At 38.6% G+C, this 24,996-nt stretch overlaps 1 protein-coding gene across 1 annotated transcript in view; it reads right to left on the bottom strand.

Annotated features, from left to right (window-relative positions):
* Positions 1-8,201: 8,201 nt before the first annotated feature.
* Positions 8,202-24,996, bottom strand: part of LOC126355374 (uncharacterized) — a 38,504-nt gene continuing 21,709 nt past the window's right edge. The window contains exons 2-4 of the mRNA XM_050005669.1: positions 22,209-22,401; positions 8,501-8,560; positions 8,202-8,406 (exon numbers count right to left, since the gene is read on the bottom strand). Of these exons, the coding sequence (XP_049861626.1) occupies positions 8,357-8,406; positions 8,501-8,560; positions 22,209-22,401 (303 nt within the window). The 3' untranslated portion in view covers positions 8,202-8,356. The remainder of the gene's footprint in view (positions 8,407-8,500; positions 8,561-22,208; positions 22,402-24,996) is intronic.

The raw sequence follows: 24,996 nt of genomic DNA, 5'->3' as shown, positions 1-24,996 counted from the left end.
GAGAAGATTGGGATTGGGTAGATCGTGCCTCCTGGTCTTTAGCTTAGTGTACTAGAAGGAATGCCTCATCTTGCCAATCTGCAAAGTTTGACCGCATGAGTAAGAAAGCACAGGAGATGGAAGAGACACGCACTGTGACGAATCTAAGTGGCATACAACCTTAAAGGTACTCAGCAAGGGTCTCAACTTTGCTATGACCCCTAGAAACGTACCCATTTCAGGTTTCGTCAGTGCAGTAGAGCAAGCTGCAGCCACACTTCCACCTAATGTGGCAGAGGAAGTCCGCCGAGAGACCTGCAGGGCCCTCACCAAGGCCAGGCCGCCGAAATCGAACATCACAACCGAGGAGAGGCTTGCGCTCAAGAAACTCCGGGAAGACAACAGCATTGTGGTATTGCCAGCAGACAAAGGGAACTCCACTGTCATCTTGCAGCAGGTGGATTATGATGAGAAAGTATGCCAACTTCTGGAGGATCCTGCATACAGAATTCTGGAGTGTGACCCCACGGACATCCACTGACATCCACGTATTTCCTGTACAGAAACCAATATTACGAGCAAACTGAAGGTGTAGCTATGGGCAGCCCACTGCCCCCTGTGGTTGCCAACATGTTTATGGAGAGTTTTGAGGAGAGGGCATTGGAGACAGCCACATTTAAACCCACATGCTTCTTTAGGTATGTGGATGACACCTTCGTGATCTGGCCACACGGGATGGACAGGCTCAGTGAGTTTCTTGAACATCTTAACTCATGCCACCCTAATATCAAGGTCACCATGGAACTGGAGAAGAATGGTCAGCTGCCATTTCTGGATGTACTAGTCCAGAGGAAAGCAGATGGATCAATTGGCCACAGTGTGTACCGAAAACCAACACACACTGATTTATATCTGCAGGCCAGCAGCTGTCACCACCCTGCACAGAAGAATGGGGTTCTGAAGACTTTGGTCCACACAGCACGTGCCCTGTCAGACCAAGAGAATCTACCTATAGAGATAGAACGTCTCAAAACTGTTTTCTCCAAGAATGGATACACGGACAGACAAATTGAGAGGGCACTCCAACCAGCCACTATACCACAGGTTCCTGAAGAAGACCAAGATGGAGCAAAAAAAGGTGGCATATCTGCCCTATGCTGGCTCTATTTCTGCCAAAATCAGTGGGATCCTCCGTAAACACAATATCAAGTGTGTCTTCCGTCCATCCAACAAGATCGGGGCACTGCTGGGGAGTGTCAAAGACGACCTGGGGTTACGAAAACCAGGGATTTACAATATACCTTGTCAATGTGGCATGTCCTACATTGGCCAGACGACAAGAACTGTGGAGATCAGGTGCAAAGAACATCAGAGGCACACTAGATTAAGACAGGAGACTAAGTCAGCCATTGCTGAACACTGTCTAGAACTAGATCATGCCATGAAGTATGAGGATACCAAGATTCTAGCGCAAACACCCAGATTTTGGGACAGTGTTATAAGAGAATCGATAGAAATAAAAATGGCTGACGATCTTATGAACCGTGACACAGGGTACCAGCTAAGCAGAGCCTGGGATCCGGTTCTGGAATTGTTAAAGGAGCAACGGGGCCAGCTGCAACACTACACAAACAGAAAAACCAGAGACATGGAGATGGAAAACGAGCCCCTGACGGACTGACAGGCACACCAGAACGAAGATGGAACACCAAGAAGTGGGACTGGTGGGCGCGGACCGCAGAGGGAACATCCAGAGCCGCAGCGGACGAAAAACGGAGCGGCAACGCTCCAACAGGTCGTGGTGAGCGGGCGCGGACCGCAGGGGGAGCGCTTGGTACCCCAGACCGCAGATGAAACCCCCAGGATGTCATTAGATCGCCGTGAAAGCCTGAAGAGTATTCTATATGTTCACCAGCGGTGGAAGCTGTTTTCATCAAGTTTCCAGGTGATCATTTATCGCCCTACAGGTAACCAACATTCTATCGTCCTCTGCTGATAATTCTACTGGTGGCAGTTCGTAGTCTGAGAGCTTACCTTTCTGGGCAGCTATTTTCAGTGCGACAAAACCGTCTCTTGAGACAAGCAGCACATGATAAAGGTTGCTGGTAAGGAGATCAGTTAACCCTACCCCCCCCCCCCTTTCTATAAGAATCGAACTCACGCGCATAAAACAGCTCCAAACGTCTGATTACTTTACAAATGAGTTAATGTGTAACACTGGATGAATACAGTCTGGGTAATGGGCGGTTCGTTTTAAGAAATACTAATTTCTGACGCATCTCAATGTTTATGAGATCACATCTCCTGACCTATGTGTGTCGTACAGTGACATAACTTATCAGGTACGTTTACTGGTATAAACTGATTAGCCAGAACATTATGACCACTATCGATATACACCTGTCGAGGCGTTAAGAGCGTTGGCTAGGGAGGAATGACTGCTCAAAAAACATGTTCAAATGGCTCTGAGCACTATGGGACTTAACATCTGAGGTCATCAGTCCCCTAGAACTTAGAACTACTTAAACCTAACTAACCTAAGGACATCACATACATCCATGCTGAAGGCAGGATTCAAACCTGCGACTGTAGCAGTCGTGTGGTTCTGGACTGAAGCTCTTAGAACCGCTCGGCCACCATGGCAACCGAATGGCTGCTGGTCAGACACGCACAGTGCACGTAGTATCAGTGAGTGAGTTGTCTGTGCGTATAATAGGGAATGCGCGCGATCTGAGTTTGGCCGAAGACAGATTGTGATGGCCTAAAGGCTCTGCTCGAGCATTTCGAAAACTGCACAACTGGTCGGGTGTTCGAGGAGTGCTGTGGTAAGTGCCTTGAACCCATGGAGAAACCAAGGTGAAACCATGTCCATTATAGATGTTGGACGTCATAGGCTCGGCAGACTGGTAAGTCAGGACGGGCTGTGAACTGTGGCAGAACTAACATCAGACGTTAATGCTGGGCAGAGTACATCTGTGTCTGAACACACAATGCACCGAGCACGCCTAACGTTGGGTCTCCGCATCCGACGAGCCGTGCACATGCCAATGTTAACACCACGACATCGACAACTACGACTGAAATAGGCATGTGACCATCAGCACTGGACGTTGGCGCAGTAGGAGAGTGTTGCATGGTCTGATCAATCCCAATATCTTATTCATCGAGCCAACGGGAGGAAGTGAATATGCCATTTCTCAGGGGAACAGCTCTTTGACACTTGTACTGTGGGATGGAGACAAGCTGGAGGCTTCTCCATTATACTCTGGGGAACATTGACACTGGCATCCATGGGTCCAGTTGAGCTTGTGCAAGCAACATACATATCGTATACTGCTTGCACACCACGTACACCCCTTCACGACGATCACCTTTCCCGATGGCAGCATCATTTTGCAACAAAATGATGCTCCGTGTCACAAGGCCAGTAGTGTGATGGAATATTGCGAGGAACACAGTGGCCAGTTCCAATTGATGTACTGGCGTCCCAACTAGCTAGATCCGAACCCAATCGAACACACCTGCGATGTGATTGAACGTGGCATCAGACCTCATCGCCAACCTCCCCAGAATTTACAGGAATTAGTTCAAAAAATGGCTCTGAGCTCTATGGGACTTAACATCTATGGTCATCAGTCCCCTAGAACTTAGAACTACTTAAACCTAACTAACCTAAGGACATCACACAACACCCAGCCATCACGAGACAGAGAAAATTCCTGACCCCGCCGGGAACCGAACCCGGGCCAGGAATTAGTGACTTGTTTGTGCAGATGTGGTGCTAACTCCCTCCAGCGACCTCCCAAGACCCCATCATTGCTTCCACACCATGAAGTGTCTCCGCTGTTATTCTTGCCAAAGGCGGACGCACCAGCTACTAGTTAGGTGGGCATAATGATTTGTCTGATCAGTTAAGTGGATACTGTGTGCAAAATGTGTTGCCAATAGAGCTATGAAAGTAGAAGTAATAAATTAAATCATCATGTATGATGCTGAATTTCTACTAGATGAACAGAGAAAATGTAGCAAGTGAAAAACTCTTTTTTCTCCGTTTATCGTATTGTAGAGGGTTGTTGGGGCAAAAAGTTTTGTAATGGTTGAAAATTATTTGTGAAGTTTGTTGGAAGTTGATATGTGCTCTCATTCTGAAATACTGGATGAATATAATAGGCATAATTTGCATGGCACGAGTTACACTGTCTCGAGACATATACACAGTTTCTAACTGTAAAATGAGAGTGGTTTGAAAAGTTCTCAGAATGGAATAGAAAAAAAGTACTTATATCATTGAAACTTTTTCTATTTTTCAATGTAGTCTCCTTGTAGATTAATGCACTTGGTCCTGTGAATTAGTTGTCAACTCCGGCTATTATTTCTTTGTTTGAAGTGAATCTTCGTCCACCAAGAAAAATTTTCAGTTTTGGGGAGAGATGGAAGTCTGATGGAGCCATATCAGCTGAATAAGGCAGGTGCGGCAACAATTCATACCTTAGTTCGTGTAATTTTGCAACGGTGATGGCACAAGTGTGCGGGCTTGCACTGTCTTGATGGAAGATGACTTTCTTCCTTGCTACACCTGGCCTTTTTTCATGTGTCTTTTGTTGCAATTTGTCCAGGAGGTTAGCAAAGTGTTCTCTAGTAATTGTTTGCCCATTGGGGATATAATCTACAAACAGAATTCCCTTCACATCCCAGAACATTGATACCATGACCTTCCATGTCGAAGGAATTGTCTTTCCTTTCTTTGGTTGCGGAGGAACAGCATGTATCCACTGCTTTGACTGTTGTTTTAGCTCTGGGGTATAGCAGTGCACCCAAGTTTCATCTGTGGTCACAATTTGGAGAAAAAAGTCTTGTTCGTTTCACCTAAAATGGACCAAACATTGTTCCGAAATGTCCATTCTCATGCGTTTTTGATCCAGCGTCAAGAGTCGCGGCACCCGTCCCACAGATAATTTTTTCATTTCTAATACTTCAGTTAAAATGTGATATACCCTTTCAGATGACATCTGGCAAGGATGAGCAATTTCATGCGCTTTCAATCGGCGAGCCTCCATGATTTCTGCAGTAGTGACACATCTTGGGCGACCACTGTGAGGATCGTCATCTAAGCTCTTCCGACCAAATTTAAATTCGTTTGTCCACTTGTCAGCAGTGGAATATGAAAGAGCAGAGTCCCCCGTTGTATTCTGGAAATGGGGGTGAATGTTCTTTGCTTTCATACTTTTCTTTACGAAGTAATTAATCACTACTCGAATCTCATTTTTTTCCATCTTCGTAAACCACTACGCAGGAACAACAACAGTGCCACATCACTGCCACAGCTCTGTTACAAGAGCACTGACATGGCACGTGTTTACAGAAAACAGTCCAATGGATACCAAGTGAACAACTGGTTGCGCTAGCACTGACCTCTCGTGGTGATTCCGAAAACTTTTCAAACCATCCTCGTACTTGCCATACGGTGTTAAACCTTTAACATAAGATTATACATCTTATTGAGGAGGTTATGACAGCATTTTAAAATTTTTATTATATAAAAACTGATAATCAAATGTTTGTTTCTCCTGGAAGCTGCAATTCGGCGCCATGCACAGCGTTAGCCATTTAGTAATATAGATACCGCCACTGTTGCCACCATCAGACTCTTAAGGTAGTCCAGGAGGTTTTTTCGAAGACAAGCCACTTCTGTGAACAGATGAGGTTGGCTACTAATCAGGCTCATTACCGTTTCCTTTGTCTCTGTAGGTCCACCTACTGTCATCATTTCTTTGGTGTGTACATGTTACGCAAAAGCTTAAATTCGGCATCGAATGCCAGATCCACATTACCACCTCGAGAAAGACAGTCTCACACAAAACATTTCCTTCATTTACTGTCATAATGTACGATGGCTCTTTGTGCAGTTTGTGGGCATGTCAGTGACAAGGGTATGCATTTGGAGGGGGGGGGGGGAGAGAGAGAGAGAGAGGAGGAGGATCTAGGTCCTCAGTTACAGTGTATTTTTAATGTCTTGGAAGAGGAACAGTGACTTGCAAGTAGCCATAAAAAAGTAGTAACAATTCCAATCCTGTTAAAAACTTGCTTAATACCGATTTTTAAATCATTTTCTTGAAAGCAAAATACCTGACTACACTATATTTTTTTCACTCTCTCAGAATGGAATTACTGTGGTTAGAATAATGTGCAATCTAGTGCAGCTTACCTTTCGTGTTTTTATACCCCATTGGACACAGACGAACTTATTGTATCTACTGTTATTTTCTGTTGGTTTTATTTGTGTCATGGGTGAAACAAAGTGGGCGTTTATATCTGTAAGAACTTCATGTTATCTCATAATGTTTAAATAAAGGTAACAGCAACAGAAGGAAATACACAAAATACCACAGTGTATGTTTGTCATACATACCAAATTGATTTCTGTGGTTATTTCATGCACTGTTGCTTGCCTGTCAGCACTGACAACCTGAAGCAAACGCCACTGCTCATAGTTATTAAGTGAACACCGTAGAACACTGGGTTGTCCATGGCGAGAGGTAATGTCTGAAATTTGGTATTCTTGTCATATCCTTGATGCTGTGGATCTCAGAATATTGAATTCCCTAATGATTTCCGAAACTGAATGTTCCATGCATCTAGCTATAACTACCATTCCATATTAAAAGTCAGTTAATTCCTGTTGAGTGGCCGTAATCACATTGGAAACATTTTCACGTGAGCCACCTGAATACAAATGATAGCTCCACCAATGCACTCCCCTTTTATTCCCTATGTATGCGATACTGTCATTATCTGCATATGTGCATATCACTATCTCATGACTTTTATCACCTCAGTGTATTACTTCCTCCCAACATGCATCTCGCAAAATGACCATAATGAGAAATTTCTATAAATTAGAAGTAATACAAAGGCTTACCAGCAACCATTCTTCCCATGTGCTATTAGTGAATAGAAAAGGCAAAGGGGGATTAGATATTGGTACCAGAAATACCATATCATCAGGTGCCATATCATCAGTAGAATACCAATGAAGATTAAATTCACAACTCATATTTTCTTCGCAAGCAATTTCCATCCTCCAGTCAGCCCTGTCATCAGCAACTCTGGTAAATTCAGATTGTGTTCTTCATTTTAGTTTTGTGTCACACATCTGATGTACCAATGTCTCATAATGTCTTTTCATACCGCCAGGACTTACAACACACTTAAAAGACCTATAGTCATAGCTTTTAATGTCCCCCTGCCCCCTATTTTCTAAATGAGAACATCAGTTAATTTCTGAATAAATTTCATCCTGTTATGCTGACTATCTCATTTATTTTCAATTTTTTCAGATGGCATGAGTTACTTATCCATATGTCAAGGTCACAAAGAAGTCAAGCACTCTTATTGCTCAAAAAGTTTTGTAATTGTGTGTGGCCATGGATTAAATACAAGCAGTAAAATTAAAGAATAAGCATCAGGAAACTAAAACTATTACTTCAATGTGAGAGAAAAACAAAACAATAATCAAAATAAAGTTATCAAAGTGCACATTGTGAGATGAAATTTTCTCTGCCTTGTGTACTGTATAATGTTCTTGGGTTCTCCATGGCTTGCAGTCTGTAGTTTTAAATTTCCAAGATGTTTCAAAACACTTCACACTCCTATGAACAGTGTAGATATATTCTGAAAACAATCCCCTATGCTGTACCAAAGCCATTTTTCTGCAATAGCATTTTTTTTCAGGAGAGCTAGTACACCAAGGTAAGGAGAACTTCTGTGAAGTTTAGGAAATAGAAAAGAGATACTGGAAAAGTGAAGCAGTGAATGCAAGTCTGAGCTGTGTCTGGATATCTCAGTAAAAACACTGCCCACAAAAGTGAAGCTTTCTGGGTTTGGGTGTTGGTCTAGCACTTAGTTTAATCTTTCAAAAAGTGTTCTGGGTTTGGGTGTTGGTCTAGCACTTAGTTTAATCTTTCAAAAAGTGTTCAAAAACTGCACATACTGCTGCAGAATGAAAGATACATTCTGGATGTTTACAACTGTATCTCAAGTTTGCAAAAGAGAATGTGAACCTAGATTTGTTTGCAGATATGCAGTTGATGCTAAATTGTTTCTTAGTAGTTTATATCACAACATGGTTTACTGATGAAAGAAAATTTTTGTGAATCCAGACTTGTTTGCAGATATTGCAGGTGATGCTAAACTTTTCTTTTGTAGTTATGCCAAAACATGGGTTACTGACAGAAGAAAATTTTATTTGTCACAGATTTTACAATAACACACAGTTAATTTGTCATTTAACTATATGTTATTGATCAAACCAATACACATTATTTTGGATTGCACTGCTTTCATCCAGGTTTCCATCATTCATTCTTTGTTGATTTCATTATGTTTGCCATGGGTTGGGATTTATGTAGCCATCAAAGTGATAAGATTCTGAAACAGAAATGAGTTAACAGTTATTGATTCAACTATAACAGTAGACAGGCATCTGTCATATCCTAAAAATCATTTCTCTATTGCTATTTACCTGCAAGATTTATAGCAGGAAATGGTTTTCCAGTCTTTCTCTGATTTCTCCTTTTCAACTCTGCAATGAGAAATGAAGATATTATATTATTTATAATTTATGATACTTGTAATTTAAGGAAACTCTTTCACAGAATGATCTACCATATATTGCCACAGAGATAACTTTTCTGCGACTATACATTCAATTATCCACATCAGATTAAACTTATTAGAATTTATTATCAATTCATTCACACCTAATGATGGTGTAATGTTAGCCAACAACCTTTATGACCAACACTAATTTACTGTGTGGTGCGTGATGAATATATTTTGAAAGGACACACTTCATGCAATTGAGAAAAAAAAGTCAGTATCAATGTGCAGACTGCTCTGCATTGTTATTAAGAATAATCATTTTTAAACTTAGCCATCAAACGACAATCTAGAATTTATTCATGTTTCAGAGATAGCAATTGTCCATCCTAAGTTAAAACTAACAATGTCTCGTGTCCACACTTTGTAATGTCACTATTGTATAGCTGGCAAACTACATTCACAGATCACTTTTGTTTATTTCTTTTGTTTACACATTGTATATGGGAGCACAACTATCTGGGAGTGATTAACTGCTGCATACTTTAGCACTGCATTAACATATGTATGGCAATCATTCTGTGCTGAACACCTGAATCCATTTCATTTACGTCAAAAAATAAACTCTGCAGAATGGAAATAGAGACCAGTGCTGAACAGTTCACTATTAATTTCAAGAAGTTAAAGTGATATTTTTCAGCTATGAAGCATAATGATCAATTACAGATTATGGAATATTGGTAATAATTATGTTTTAACTTTCAAAAATCAAAAATAACACAATGCTCTAAATATAAGTTCAACTACCACTCAACATTTGATTTTTTTGCTGGAAGAGATCCATTTACATTTTGAAGGATCACACCAGTGATCATTAGCAAGATTCACTACCAGGACCATGAGAAGATCCCCTACATTATTTCTCCTAGATACCCAATTTTGCTTAACTTTATTCATGTTTTTTTCAGATAGAAAGAAGCTTCAAACTGGTTAGGAATATAAGAAAGATTTAAATTTCCTATTTACACTGTTGGGTTTTATAAATCTTTTGCTAGCTTTCTTCTCGTGATTAGATAAATACTATTTTGACTGAGTTGTCATTTATAATTTTGCGATACATTACTATTCTTCTATTATTTGAACCTAACCTGTATGAATATATCTTGTGACATTTGATCATCACAGACAGATAAACCATTTAGTATCAATCTAAATCATGTATAGTAGTTGGAAGTAAAACATATTATTGTGATAGTTGAACTATGTCTTTCAACATTTCTGGGAAATTCGTACTCATTCTACAGAAGTGTGACAGAGAACATGAAAATCACTGAGCCTGGATGATACTGCTTTGTTGAGAGTGAATGCTTCTTGCAGTTATAAACAGAAGAATCCTCTACCAGAAGCTTTCAAATTCATCCCATTTCATATTTGATGCAAGTGAATGAGGGGAATGCCTCCATCCCATTCATGTATGAATGATCCTCTCTCCCAAGATATTCTCTGAGCCATGCATTAACATATTCCACATAATGCTGTGATATAATTGTGTTGGTTTCTGTCTTCATGCCAACATAATATTTACCATGAAGGTAGAAAAGGACCAAAAGCTACCCTTCCTAGATGTGCTGACCATGAGGAATCATGAAAACATGGGACACAGCATATATTAAAAACCGAGGCACCAAGATCAATACCCGCACAAACTGTCAAATGACTACCCAAGCCAGAAAAGGGTCATGATTAATATGCTCATAACTCAAGCAAGATGAATATGTGAGCCACAGCACCTTAGATGCAAGATGCAACTCCTGGAAAGCATTATGAGGAACAATGGGTGCTCCCAGTTACACAACAAGTTTCACAGAATCAAACACTCTGTGAAGTGACAAATCAGAAAAAGAAATTTTGGGTATGACATTCGTGCTGTACATTCCCAGAGTGACAGACAGAATCAGCATAATGACTATTTATAAACCAGCAAAGATCAAAGAGTGTCTTAGACTGGCAAAGGAAAAAGGGGCTCTGTTTCCAATGTCAGGAATATATAGCATACTGTATACATGTGGAAAAGTCTATGTTGGAATAACTGGATGATTCATCAACACAAGGATCACTGAATGTAAGAGGCACTGCAAGTTAGGGCAGGTGGAAAAATTGGCCATAGCAGAGCACACACAGTGTGAGAACAACTACATAGTAAAATTTGCCAACACAGAAGTTCTTGCTGTAGAGAAGGGCTATCACACTAGCTCATTCAGAGAAGCTATAGAAATGCACAAACATGCCAATAGCTTCAGCAAGAAAAAAGAAAGTCTCGAGGTGAATAGAACTTGGACTCCTGTGCTGCAGCAAACAAATGTTGCAGGTAGCAAGGGGAGAACTGCAGTAGATATGATCACAGAAAAGCCCTTGTATATTGATGTGCCAGGTACATATATACACTCATACTCGAGAGAAAACAGAGCAACTTGAACAACCAGAGGTAGGACATTCATATTCACATATGTACATTAGTATGTTCTGCAGAAATGATTAGCATTTCAGTCGTCTCGCTTCAGTATGGGTCCTGTTGCCTAAGGCACAGGGACCACCACAGGCCTTGATCACTTGACCCATGCATAACGCCATTGACATGTCTAAGGCATGAATGGTGTCTAGTGGTATAGCTATCCGTGCTGCATTCACCTGGTTCCAAAGTTCATCTGTGGTGGTTGGCATTGGGTCACCCATTATTTCAACATATCCCACACATTTTCGAATGGCGACAAGACTGGTGACACCAAGAAGGCACATATATGTGCAGAAACATTTGGTCATGCACTATCTTGTTGAAAAATTGCATCTAGAATGTTGTGCAAAAACAGTATGGCTACAGGTCACAGGATAACATTCATGCAGGTTACATGCACCAGCTGTGATTTAGGGTTGTACCCAGTAGCACCCCACACCATAAGGCCTCAAGTTCATGCTTTATATCTTGTGTGAATGCAGTCACTGTGATGCCAATTCCCCTGTCTGCGGACCAGAACGTGGTCATCAGTTTCAAACAAACAGAACCCGGGTTCATCATACTGTTTGGTGCTATTCCTGTCCCCAGTCATGTAGTTCCATATACCAGTGCCATCTAGCATATTTCTGCACATTCATCAAAGGTAGGCAGAGAAGTGGACAGTGCAAATGTAACCCATGCCGTAATAGACAGCGACACACTGTTACCCCTGATATTGTGCGATGTGTAACACTGATCCACTGTTGTGCCAGAGCTGATGAGATTGCAAATCTATCCTGCAATGCCATTCAGAGGCGGTATTGATCTTCTCATGGTGTGGTCTATGAGGTGCAACCTGACCCATCTTGTCATGTTTTATGGCCTTCCATGAACCATTGTGCACATACTTGTTGCATTGCAGATACACTTTGTGCCACACGAGCAGCAGTTGCCCAGAGGGATGCATCACATTCTCTCACACATACATCTGTGAGGAATCCTGCACACTGATCCATTGCCTTCAGTTTATAGCAACAATGAGAGCTGCAGGTTCATTTTACTGGTAGGTGGTGTTGCATCATGATATCAATGCTGACATTGAACTCTTGGGTTACCATGCTTCAAATGTTAATCATTTTTGCAGAAGATGTACAAGTCCTGTGAATATGAACGTTCTATCTATAATCATTAAAGGTGTTCTGCTTTTTTTTCCTGAACATGAATGTATAGTCTGCAGCCATGAGCTGAAGTCCAGAACATCATCCACAATGGAGGATGAAGCTTTGACAATGCCAGCCACTCAAGCTGGCAAAACATGAGAAAAATCATCAAACAAATGGGCTGAAGAACCCAAGACAGAAACAAATAATCAGTTTGTTGATTTCTATATTTTCTTTACAAATTAGAGATCAAGTGTGACCACTCAACATACACTTAAAAGATTGCTTCAGAAGGAAGGCTCTTTGAATGGCATAATCAAAATTCTCACATAATAAAAATTGGTTCTGATGTAACATAACTGACACTTCTGGCAACTGCATAAAATTGCTTGAAATTACCTCTCTCTCTTTGTTTGCATAGAGCTCTTATTACTTATATTTACTTTCTGTGGTTCACATTTTTGTACTTAATTTCTCTTTTAGAAAATATCCCTGGCATTATTAGAATGTACTGGAAGTCAGAAACACATCTATCCCTTGTCAACCTACGTCAGTCAATATATTACATGCAGTTTCTCTACAAACGAAAGCGGCAATCTGTGAGGGTCCTTAAAAATTACCTTTATCCGCTAAATCACATGGAAAATTGGTCTTTAGTGTCATTGGAAATTGTAGAAATATTCATTAGATGCTTAATAATCATGATGCAGGGCTTTGTCTGATGCTACTGGAATGACTTCACAGGCCACTACAGCAAAAGAAGTCACCCCAGCTGGAGGTGAGCAGATGTGGACAATTCTGGAGTGTTCAGTTTGTAGTGCAAGTGTTTCTGATAATTTCATTTTATTAAATAGTATGGCAATATTGAGTATGCCAGATTTAATTGGGGCATGATGTCTTGGTTTCTTACTCAACTATAAAAGCAACTCAAACATAAAATAAAGTCATGGGCTTGAAACCTTTGATAAACTGTACCAGATCCACGTGGAACCATCCTACTTCTCCTTATACTATTTTTATATCAGTTCTTTTTTCTTTTTCCTCCCTTTATCTGACCACATTTTGCGAAGAGCACATATATGAGGGCTATATAAAATAACCAATTTGTTTTCTGTGTCTTGTTTTATCAGGCTGGATTATTAGCTTATAGTTTCTCAAACACTGACAATAATATTATAGTTAGTGCACCTGGAAATATTTTTCTGAAGAAATATCCATAATTTGAAAATCATAGAAAATACATCACGAACTTTTCAGTGATCAAATGCAGGGATTGGACAAAAATATGGAAACACCATGAGAAATGAACACTTGAACATAAATACAGATCCTAGCCAAGCCTGCAGGCAGCAGTGTTGTATTTGACCAAGAGTGGCACTTTTGCAATGTCCTCAACATGTTGAAAGTGTCAGTCATGGTCAGAACAGTGTTCTGTGTAGATGTGAGTGCATTATATTGGAGCTAACTGAAATCAGACATTGGCTAATTTTTGGTATTGTATGGTGGGCGCTACCGTAACCAACATATCCAATGTGTTTGGTGAGTCAAGGGGCATCATATTCAATTATTTATATCACATACAGAAAAAGTGGAAAAGCTCCATCCAGTTAATCAAAATTCAGATTAAAATGTGTTTTGAATTATCATGACAGTCAGTGAGCGAAAAGGATTGTGGAGAAAAACAGATGCAAAAGGCACTGTAGAATTGAATGTCACACTCATAAATCCCATCAGCACAAAAATAACACAGTGGTTAGCACACTGAACTCACATGATGGTTCAAACTGACATCCAGCCATCCTGATTTTGTTTTTCCATAATTTCCCTAAATTACTTCATGTAAATGCTGAGATGGTTCCTTTCCATGGGCATGGTCGACTTCCTTCCCCATCCTTCCCTAAGCTGATGGGGTCAATGACATTGCTGTGTGGTCCCCTCTCCCAGATCAACCAACCACATAATTCCAGGCTGAGCTGGAATTCCAAATGACCATTCATCAGTGATGCAAATGACTGTAACAGGAAAACATTCTAAGCCTGGAATATAGTACAATGGAAGACAGTCAGTGGTTCGGATACGTGTTGTTTCACAGTTTTTCCAATTTCTGGCTGAGTTTACATCCAAGAATGAAACATGGCAGGGGTTGAGTGATGATCTGTCAACCATATCATGGTATTCCATGGGATTCCTAGTTACCCTGCAAGGTGGCATTGCTGTAAGAGGTTATATGACAATTTTGTCTGATCAAGTCCATCCCATAGCAAGTGTTTGTTCCCCAGTGGTGATGGTGTGTTCCAAGATGACAGGACCCCTATTCACAGCTCATTGTCCAGCACTGGTTTTGTGAGTGCAATGCTGAATTGTTGCATCTACAGATTTCTAAATCATTGAGACTTTACGATCTACTTTAGAGAGAACGGTACATGATTGACATCCATCTTCATCATTGGTATATGAACTTGCTACTGTTTTGCAGGAAGAATGATATAAAATGCTCTTGAATCACATTAGTCATGGTAATGTGTTGTGTGTTTTGTATTTTCATATTACTGTTCACCCATGTACCTGTTTGCTTCTGAAGTGGGTAAGCTCAATTAAAAGCACTCATTCTACTCTTTTCAACAACATTTTTATTCTGTTATATTTTTTACAAAAACTTCTTTATTTAAAAAGTTGTTCATATTCAAGCAGCTCACATTCCAGAAGATTCAAACCTTAAATAAGTCATTTACAAAAGTCAGTATGACAGTTTTGTAGCTCAGATTTTTATGATTCCCAAAACACCTGTTTCCACTGCTAATTATTCAGCATGCAAAATTTCATTTTTAGCCCATCTTGACAGGCTCTCTGAATTCCCACAGAAGAAGAAATATTGTCCATAAAATAGTATGGTACATACAATTTTTCCTGTTTCTGGTAATGCACTCCATAGTTACACAGGCTTAACTCTTTTGTTTATTATAATTTTTTGTCCTCTGACTTTGCTCTCTTTTATGTTAATAATTAAAATATAATAACCATATTTGATTTTTATTCTTACATGCATCTATAAGGAACTGGACAGGACAATGATTCAGGAGGATAACATTCATTATGTTAATACTATGTAGTAAGTTTGCAGTTATGGGGTATATTTGCAGTCAGTGGATGGTTACTTCCTGAAATGTAGACTTCCTTGTAATCAGGTGCCAATTCTCCTGAATAATTAATTGGTATTAAAATCAGCAGGTACCTTACATAAAATTGTAAACATCATTCAATAAGTTGTTTCTGTTGAGATGTACAAAGCAAACAACCACCATGTACAGTGACAAAGTAACTAAAACCAACTTCATGCTGTCTGTCAATCGAAACTCAACAGTGAAAGCATAATGTAAAAATGTTTCCACTCTAACAAAACAGTCACAGTGTAGATGCTGACCTGTAATACATGAACTGACTAAATTCTTCAACCCAAACTGATCACTGCTATATTACTCAAGTCAATAAATGTGAAAAGATTGCAAGCTTAATTTCTAGTGTTGTGTTCATTAAAACTTGTCACTCAATCAAATTATAGCAGAAGGCAAACACTGAAGAGAAGCAGCAGTACTACTACTCAGGTCTGTAAATTTACAAAACCAATGAACACAATTTAAGTTTATCTATTGGAAACAGTGAAGTATGGTTGGATGTCAACATTTCGATAAGAGCTTATTGCATTGGTCAAAGAATGACACAGTCTTAAGACGATTAATGTGATGAGCATTCTCAGCAATGTGCCTGATGCCATCCTCAATTGTATAATTGATGTTGTGATGTAAGCTGTCTCATGCACCCCTTCTACGCTCTTCTTTTTCAAGACCTTCCACAAAGAACTTAAACTTCACGTTACTGAACCTGTCACATGAGTTGGCTGGTAATCTTCCAAAGACTTTTGTACCAGCTCTGATATTTCCATTACATGACTACATACCAGTGATCTCTACCTAAACTTGATGTTGTAAACAGCTGTTTGAGGATTGGGACCAAAAAATTTTTGTACTTTTTTTCTTGTCTTACTATTTAGCATAGTGGTCACAAAGTGTCACTGGAGCACAAAAGAAAATACTTTCTGATTCTGCATCCTCATGAGTCTATTACATTGGACAGTACTAAAAATACAACAATTTTCAAGAGAAGAACGAAATAAACTGTTTCAAAGCCAGTGAATAAGTAATGACAGTTGTGCTATATCATTCCAAAACTAGTATGATTCAAACATGGACAAGCTGATCAGAAAATTGATTATGTCTATATGATTATCAGATCCACCTGCTATGCAAACAAATGTTTTTTATATAAACTTAAACATGTTCAGCACACTTGTGCCATTTATCAGTGGGTATTCTTTCTTCAGTTCTGTAAAATGTAAACATATTTTAAGTAATAATTATTTATATTGATGCAATGCCCACTAATAATGGCCCAGATCTGTTGAAACATTGTTTGGGTTTATATAAAAAAGAAATCTGCATAATAGACAGAACTGATATCTAGTAATTTTGTCTGCAAACACAGCTACTGCAAGAGCTGCAAAACCAAATGATGAATGATTCTGTTTCATCTCACTTCTGCTTCAATTATAATTACTGCTGTTGTGCAAACCCACACCACAAGATGTAGTAAAACTCTTAAATTAGGTACTGCATCATTTATAAAATAAAGAGCCCTAAACAATGCTATTTTTTGCTTAGATGTGCCACTATTAGTGATAAAAATCATGGATGACCTAAAAATTACTCATTAAGTATAACCTGATACTAAAATGTGCAAGACCATCTAGTATTCATGGTAAAGAGAAATGTATATTTACACGGTTGGCATCTAAAATGATGCATAGTTTGTGGGTTGGCACTAAGAGTCATTTGGATCAGTAATGTAAATATAACAATATTTTTACCTTAAAAGGACATTAAATACTGAGATTTTAGGAAGATATTCTGGATTTCTAGGCACTGGGATATCAGATGCCTGATAAAGAATGTCAGGAACTGTATTCCAAATTCTTGGCAGTTACTTGCAGGATGTAAACAGTAAAGATACAAAGAAATATTTTGCCCATAAGAGACAGCATTATAAGAGCTGTGGCTGTTAATCAATACAAATAAAACAGTTTCAGCATCAGTCACTTGTTTATTTTGCCACTATCCATTTCAATGGTCCTCACCATCATCTTCAGGTTATGAGTTGTTTATTTACATGGCTGATGAAGAGTACAGACATCTTTTCCCAGTTGCAGACCAAGGGCAGTGTTGGTTATTCTGTATCTTTTGAGATAAAGTACAGATCTAAAAGGTCTGCACACTGTCACCTGATGTACGTTGTCTCCACTGCACATTAATGTGCGGAGGAGACAACAGTGTGCACAGTTTTTACAACTTGCAGAATACAGTCAAGGAATGAGTGCAGACTGAAGTCACCAGATTACAAGACCTCTTGGATCTTTGCAGTGATTTGCAAAGCTCGAATGTAATCCAGTCTTCTGATCTAGTTTTAACAATGTTACTGTTCTGCCTGCTTGTATGAGATAAAAGCAGTTATAGTCATTTTATGATTTATTTTTATGTTTTCTACATTTACATCTATACTCTACAAACCACCATGCAATACATGACAAAGGATACATTCTATTGTACCAGTTGTTAGGGTTTCTTCCCACTCCATTCATGTATGGAGTACAGGAAGAACGCTCCTCTGAAAGCCTCTGTGTGTGCTGTGATTATTCTAACATTGTCCTTGCAATCCCTATGTGAGTGATATGTAGGGGGTTGTAGTATATTTCTAGAGTCATAATTTAAAACTGATTCGTGAAACTTTGTTAGAAGGCTTCCTTGGGATAGTTTACAACTATCTTCAAGAGTTTGCCTGTTGTGCTTTTTCAGCATCTCTGTGACACCCTCCCACAGGTCAGGCAAACCTGTGATCATTTATGCTGCTCTGCTCTGTATACATTGAATATCCCCTAATATTATTATCCATTAGCCTGTAAGTTCCCACTGAGAGAAATCCCTGCAATATAATGTAACTAAATTTGGTATAATCTCTAAGTATTTATTTTGTCTGTTTTATATCCCATGATGCATGTTAACAAAGTCTACAACATACTACATGATTTTCCTTATCAGTGGGTAAATAGTGTAACATTTTTAACAGTTGATTTCAATTTATCCATGAGAAAAATGTGTGTGTGTGTGTGTGTGTGTGTATGTGTGTGTGTGTGTGTGTGTGTGTGTGTGTGTGTGTGTGTGTGTGCACATTTGCATTTACATTCAAAAATGCACATGCAACTTTGATTAACTTCATAACAGAATGAAAACGATATTTTACACGAAATATGAGGGACATTCAATAAGTAAAGCAAAACATTTTTTTCTTGGCCAATTTTGGAAGAAAAAATGTTGAACTTGTTGTGGAATATCATGTAATCTTTCCACTCCAACCCCTGTACTTTTGATAAGTTCCAATAGGTGGCAATGCTATACGTTGCCTTGAAGATGTATTTAATGGAGGAGTGTTCAAAGGAGAGAACTGTCATTGACTCTCTTTTGGTGGAAAAGTAGAGGATCACAGATGTTCAAAGGCACTTGCAGAATGTCTACAAAGACCTGGCAGTGAACACAGGCATGGTGAGTTGCTGGCCAAGGAGTCTGTCAACATAGCACCACCGTCACACAAACCTGTTTGAACTCCACATACCAGCCAGCTGTGCACAGCTGTAAATCCTGCAATGTTGACATGTGCGAACACACTCATCCAAAGTTATCAATGTATCACAATTAAACACCTCACTGCTCAAATGGATGTCTCTGTTAGTAGTGCTGATACACTCATCCATCAGTTGGGGTACTCAAAAGTGTGTCCACTGGGTTCCTCATTGGCCAACATAAGATTATAAAGAGCAACAAAGAGCCATCAGTGCAGAATTGCTTGAGTGTTACAAGGCTGATCATGAGAAGTTGTATTCAAACATCATCCCAGGTGATGAAACACAGATTCATCAGTTTAAACTGGAAAGAAAATGACAATCTATGGAGTGGTGTCTCATCACCTCTTCAGAGGCATACCCCCAAACAGTAAAATTATGGTGATGGTCTTCTGGAACTCTGATGGGGTTACTCTGTTTTTATTTCCTCCCTCATGGTGCAAAGATCAACTCTGAAGCATACTGTGCTATCCTAAGGAAATTGAAAAAAAAAAACTACTTCACCATGTTCGTTACTACAAAAATGCAGATGAATTTCTCCTTCCCCATGACAAGGCCTCACACATCTGTGTACCCAATAGGACTTCATAAAACTTTATTATACTTCTGACTTCTACCTGTTTGGCTCAATGGCTCAATGAAGAATGCACTCTGAGAAGCAGTATGTGGATAATGGTGAGGTTACTGATGCAATAAGTCATTGGCTCAGACATCAAACCACGTGGGCATAAGAGCCCTCCCAGTAAGATGGCCTGTTGAACAGAGATTATGTTGAAAAGTAGGGTTTTGTATACAAAACAGCGGGGAATAATATGATTTATTGGAATCCTGAAAAAAATCTGCTTTCATAAAAAAATGTGTTGCATTATTTATTGAAGACCCTTGTAGTTGACATTTATGCACAAATATTTAATAGTCCTTTCAGATCATAACAAGCATTTGATTAAATATACTATTGATACATAGAACTGTACTGCTAAGCTATGGTAGGTATTTGTTTACACGGAAATAGCAGCTGGTCATTAAAAAATTGAATACTGCCTGCTTAAATGCAGACAATTTTTTTTAATTTCTTTTATCTGTGCCAGAAATTTGCTATAAGTATAGTACCTCAAATGTTTGTTTGTGTTTGCGTTAAAGATATGTTTACTCCATGGATAAGAATGTAATTGCATATTCTTTTACTGTATGAATGAAGAGCTGAGTTAGCTTTGAAACTTTCAGTGTACCTTTTTATATTAATTACAGCTTTTTGCATGTAGCGGCATGGTAAGAGTAGAATATTTAGCTGTTGAAATAACTGCTTGAAGGTTGTTAGCCTTGATCTGTTGGTAATTATTCTAACAGCCCATTTTTATAGAGTGAAAATGGTTTTTAGGTTTGTCTCATTATGAGCCACAGAAAGTGAGTTTATATCAGTGAGTAAAGTAGACAATTCTGCTACAATGTCTACTACACACAATACTAATTACATGTTACTTGTTAGTGAGATGAGGGATGGGAGCTTTCCAGTTTCAATTTTTTTTAATCATTATAGACACCTAACAATTTTGTGACAGCTACATTGACCACTTCTTTATTTTTTATTCTGAGGTCCATGTCAATTAGTTTTTGAAATATTTGAAGTTAACTTGTGCATTTCAAACCAATTTTCTTCTGTGGGTTTGCAACTGTTTTTATTTTCAATTTGTAGTAAATGCAGATTTTTCCCTGTAAGATGATGGAAGCATACTGAAAACCTCTGCATCATAATGACCTACAAGACCTACATGATAATTATTTTTCTGTCTGCTTCTACATGTACATCAACATCTGTTGTGAAATGATAATTAAATCAAAACCCTTAGCTGCCGACAGGCGTTGTTGATATACATCAATGGGGACAGCTGAAAATGTGTGCGCCAATTGGGACTCGAACCCGGGATCTCTTGCTTACATCGCAGACGCTCTATCCATCTGAGCCACCAAGGGCACAAAGATAGTGTGACTGCAGGGACTTATCCCTTGCATGCTTCCCGTGGCACCCACATTCCCAACTGTCCACAACCTACATTCATAGTGTTCCTAATAGATATTTGCCCATTCACTCATTACTCACGCCAGACTAATCTGATGAGTCCAGTAAGAGAAGCTGCATGGTCGTCAATGGTATCTGTTCTTTCGGAAATAGATACCATCTTCATAAAATCTTTTGTGGTTGTGTAAACCTAACCTAATTGAAACTGATTTTTGTCATTAGCAACAAATATCATTATAGAAAAAAATGTATTGGGAAAAAACTATATGAGCTCTGTGTTCAAACAATGGAAACTGATAGATACAATAGATGGCATTGAACAGTTGAAGAAAACTGGTTAAAAATGAATAAACTTAAGTAAATGGAAAGCGATGTTAACAGGGAGGTTGCAATGGGGAAGAAAGTGTGGATTACATAAGTATGAAAATTTAGAGGAAAGAATGAGATAACACACAAATAATTCAGGAATTTTTGATTTAGTGCAACAAATTAAGAAGATGAGGGCAATATTTAACATCACACCAACAACAAGAAAGGAAAACTAAGAGTAAAAAGTTGGCGTCAGGATCTGATAAGCTAAGAGATAATATGTAGTTTCTAAAAGAATGATATGGATTGTTGTATGTGGGCCAGAACAGGTAAATCATTTCTCATAATGCCTTCAGCTACATGTTTTAAATCTGTAGAAAAATGTAATTGTATTGAAAACATTAAATGAAGATACCTGTAAATTATATCTTCTGTTTCACAGATAGAAACAAAGTAAGATCTTCAATTCACAGTTATTTATATCCTTTATTACCTACTTCATTCCTACCTATTTACAAATTGCCCATTCACTCATTACTCACGCCAGACTAATCTGATGACTCGTATAAGAGAAGCTGCATGGCTGTCAATGGTATCTGTTCTTTCGGAAATAGATACCATCTTCATAAAATCTGTTGTGGTTGTGTAAACCTAACCTAACTTAAACTGATTTGTATTTTGGGCAATTACAATGGCCTTCCCCTTCCAGAGAGTTTTAAAACTTCTTCTATCAACTTTGTGTTGCTGACATTTTTTGAACAGTTGACTAATTATGTAGAACTATGAAAAAAAGCTAACACTTCTCCAGGTACACTATCAGCATTTGTATTTGTACGATGTCATTCATCCTAGTGTTCTCAATCACAAATAAATAATGACCTTCCTCTTCAGATGTCAGTGCAACATAAATGACATGCAGGTACCACTCACCTTTGTATCGGGCCTCACGCTCTGACTGCAGTTTCTTCCGGTTGTCCTCCTCCATTTTCAAACGGGCAGCTTCCAGTTTTTGCTTTAACTGTTGTTCTTGTTTCTGTTGCTCAAGACGTTCTGCTTGCTTCTTCTTATATTCCTGCAGCAGCATATTACGGAGCTTCTCCTGCTCCTGTTTCTCCTCTGCTTCCTGCAGACCAAATTACATTACTTCGAATTTAGGCAAATTTTTTGTACTCTTATAGTAAATTAGGGAAACTTTCACAAGAAATGAGGAATTATTATTATGAGAAATAAAAAATAAGAATGGTCTGGAAAAGCTCTTAAGCAGATTAATTGGCCACTGTTTTTATTCATTGGAGGAGTATTTGTCTGCGTGATTGTGACAGTAGGTGCTTATGTAAGAACTATTACCATAATTAAATGAAAATGGAATCCACTTTATGTGGGTGTTGTATTTACTTGATAAAATTATATTTAATTGGTATTGTGTGACTAAGTACATTCTACTCATAATTTCACATCTGATGTGAAGTCTGAAATTAATGAATAATATTTCCTCGTGTAGAAATGGATATTTTTGTGTCTAAATTGTGAGCCTATCTGTATATTCATGTTGAGAGGGAATAATATTTGGCCTGTAAAACCAATAAGTATTTCTAATAATGACTTAGGCAATAAAAACATGTTACAGACTGAAATTATTGTATATTTTTTAATGTTATAATTTTGTGTTTATAGTTTGCACAAGTAAGCTGATGAAATTAATAAATTGTGAACTGTCAATTTGTAGCACCTATTAGGTGAATGTCATGATTACCAGGAGGAACTGTTGAAAAAATTTCTTTGTTGAATAATCACTTTTGATCCATGGACTATCTTCAGGTCATAAAAACATTTACAACATAATACTAGGTGATATAAAATGTAATGCATCAGATTATAAAATCTATGAATTCATCATTGTTGTCATGTAGTAACATAAATTAGGTTGTCAATCATAAAATGTCCTAAACAGTGCACTCATTCATTCTGTATCAACAATCAGCATTGACAGTGTGAATGGAGGCATTCTACAGTGAATGCCTCCATCCATAGCATTAATGCTGACTGTTGATATAGCCTTAGTAAGTGCACCATTTGGCACATTTTATCATGGATGGTGTAATTTATACAGTCACAAATTCATGGATTTTATTATCTGATGCCATTGAATCTGTATCACCTAGTACACTGCTGTAAATGTTTTTATGAAACTGAAGATGGGCCCTGGACTAAAGCTGTTTTTGAATAAAGAAATTTTATCAGTAGCTGTTGTGGGGTAATATAATGTTCTTAAAATATTCACCAGCCATCTGGCATCACTTTCTGAAAATATACTCGTATTTGGCCTCTGATAGTGGGTGGATCATACAAGTAGCCAGGGGGAGGTTCCTCGGCGTGAGAACAAGGTAAAACTTTAGGTGTGATCATCCTTACTCTGCCACTGAATTGTGTGTTGGTAACAACTGTTGGGAGATGTCTTATAAAGTTAATGATGACAGAACAACTGATTTGTATGGCCACTGATATAACAATGTTTCCATTTACATCACAGGAGAAACATTGCATGTTTGACATAATAGCTTCCTTAACATAAAATGTGCTAGAGTGAAATGAAACTGAATTTATGGAGAGAAACACTTTGTGTGTAGAGGCAAATACACACAAACACCTAATAAATAAATTAACTCTGAGTTTTCATTTTTCTGCTTTTGATTCATCTTGTCATTTCTGCAATCCATGTATACACTGCAGGATTCTGGATGCAAGTAAAGAGAAAACAATGAAAACAGGAACTATGAGCTTCCACACTACCAAAGACCTCCAAATACACCACAGATCTGTCTGTCACTAAACCTTCAATTCACCTTCATTCATCTACATTTGTTTTGCGTGCTCCCAACCAGATTCTCACCTTCTAGCATAGTCTAGGCTGCAAGGCTGCACTGATCAGCCTATCATCATCGCCACAACCTTGATTCAACATTCACAGTTGTTCACTTCACCAACTTGTAACCAAATTGTCACCTTCCAACCTAATCTAGACCTTGAGCTGCACTGTACAGACTGGCACCACAACCTACATTTACTATTCACATTCATTGGATTTTTCAACTCACAAACAAAGTGTTACATATCAACTTAACCAGATGTTGGCCTGTGTTACAGATCAATCTGTTATCACAACCAACATTTAATGTTTAAATTCATTGCCTTCACAAACTCACCATGAAATTTTAACATTCCAACCTAGCCCAGACATCAGGCTATACTACAGATCACTCTATCACCATAACCCAAATTTACTATTCACATTTTTTTGTCTACACCAACTCAAAACCAGATTGTCACCTTCCTCCCTAACCCAGATTTCCGGCTAAGCTACAGACCAATCTGTCACAATAATCTAAATTCAACATTTGATGTGGAATAATTAATAATTTGTCAGCACAAACAATGCAAAAATGATGTGTACATCAATAAAGGAAATGCCTACAATTGTCAAAAGCTGAAATTGAAGAATGTACTGTCCACATAACACAATTAACTTATGTCAATTTATCACCACAACCAAGATTTGTGTTACAGACAAAATTATTAATAAGAAACTTCCTGGCAGATTAAGACTGTGTGCCAGACTGAGATTCAAACTTGGAACCTTTGCCTCTCACGGGCAAGTTCTCTACTAACTGAGCTACCCAAGCATGACTCATAATCTGTCCTCACAGCTCCAATTCTGCCA

Source organism: Schistocerca gregaria, chromosome 3 (assembly GCF_023897955.1).
Source record: "Schistocerca gregaria isolate iqSchGreg1 chromosome 3, iqSchGreg1.2, whole genome shotgun sequence".
Classification (NCBI taxonomy): domain Eukaryota; kingdom Metazoa; phylum Arthropoda; class Insecta; order Orthoptera; family Acrididae; genus Schistocerca; species Schistocerca gregaria.
This window is presented reverse-complemented; position numbering and strand designations above follow the sequence as displayed.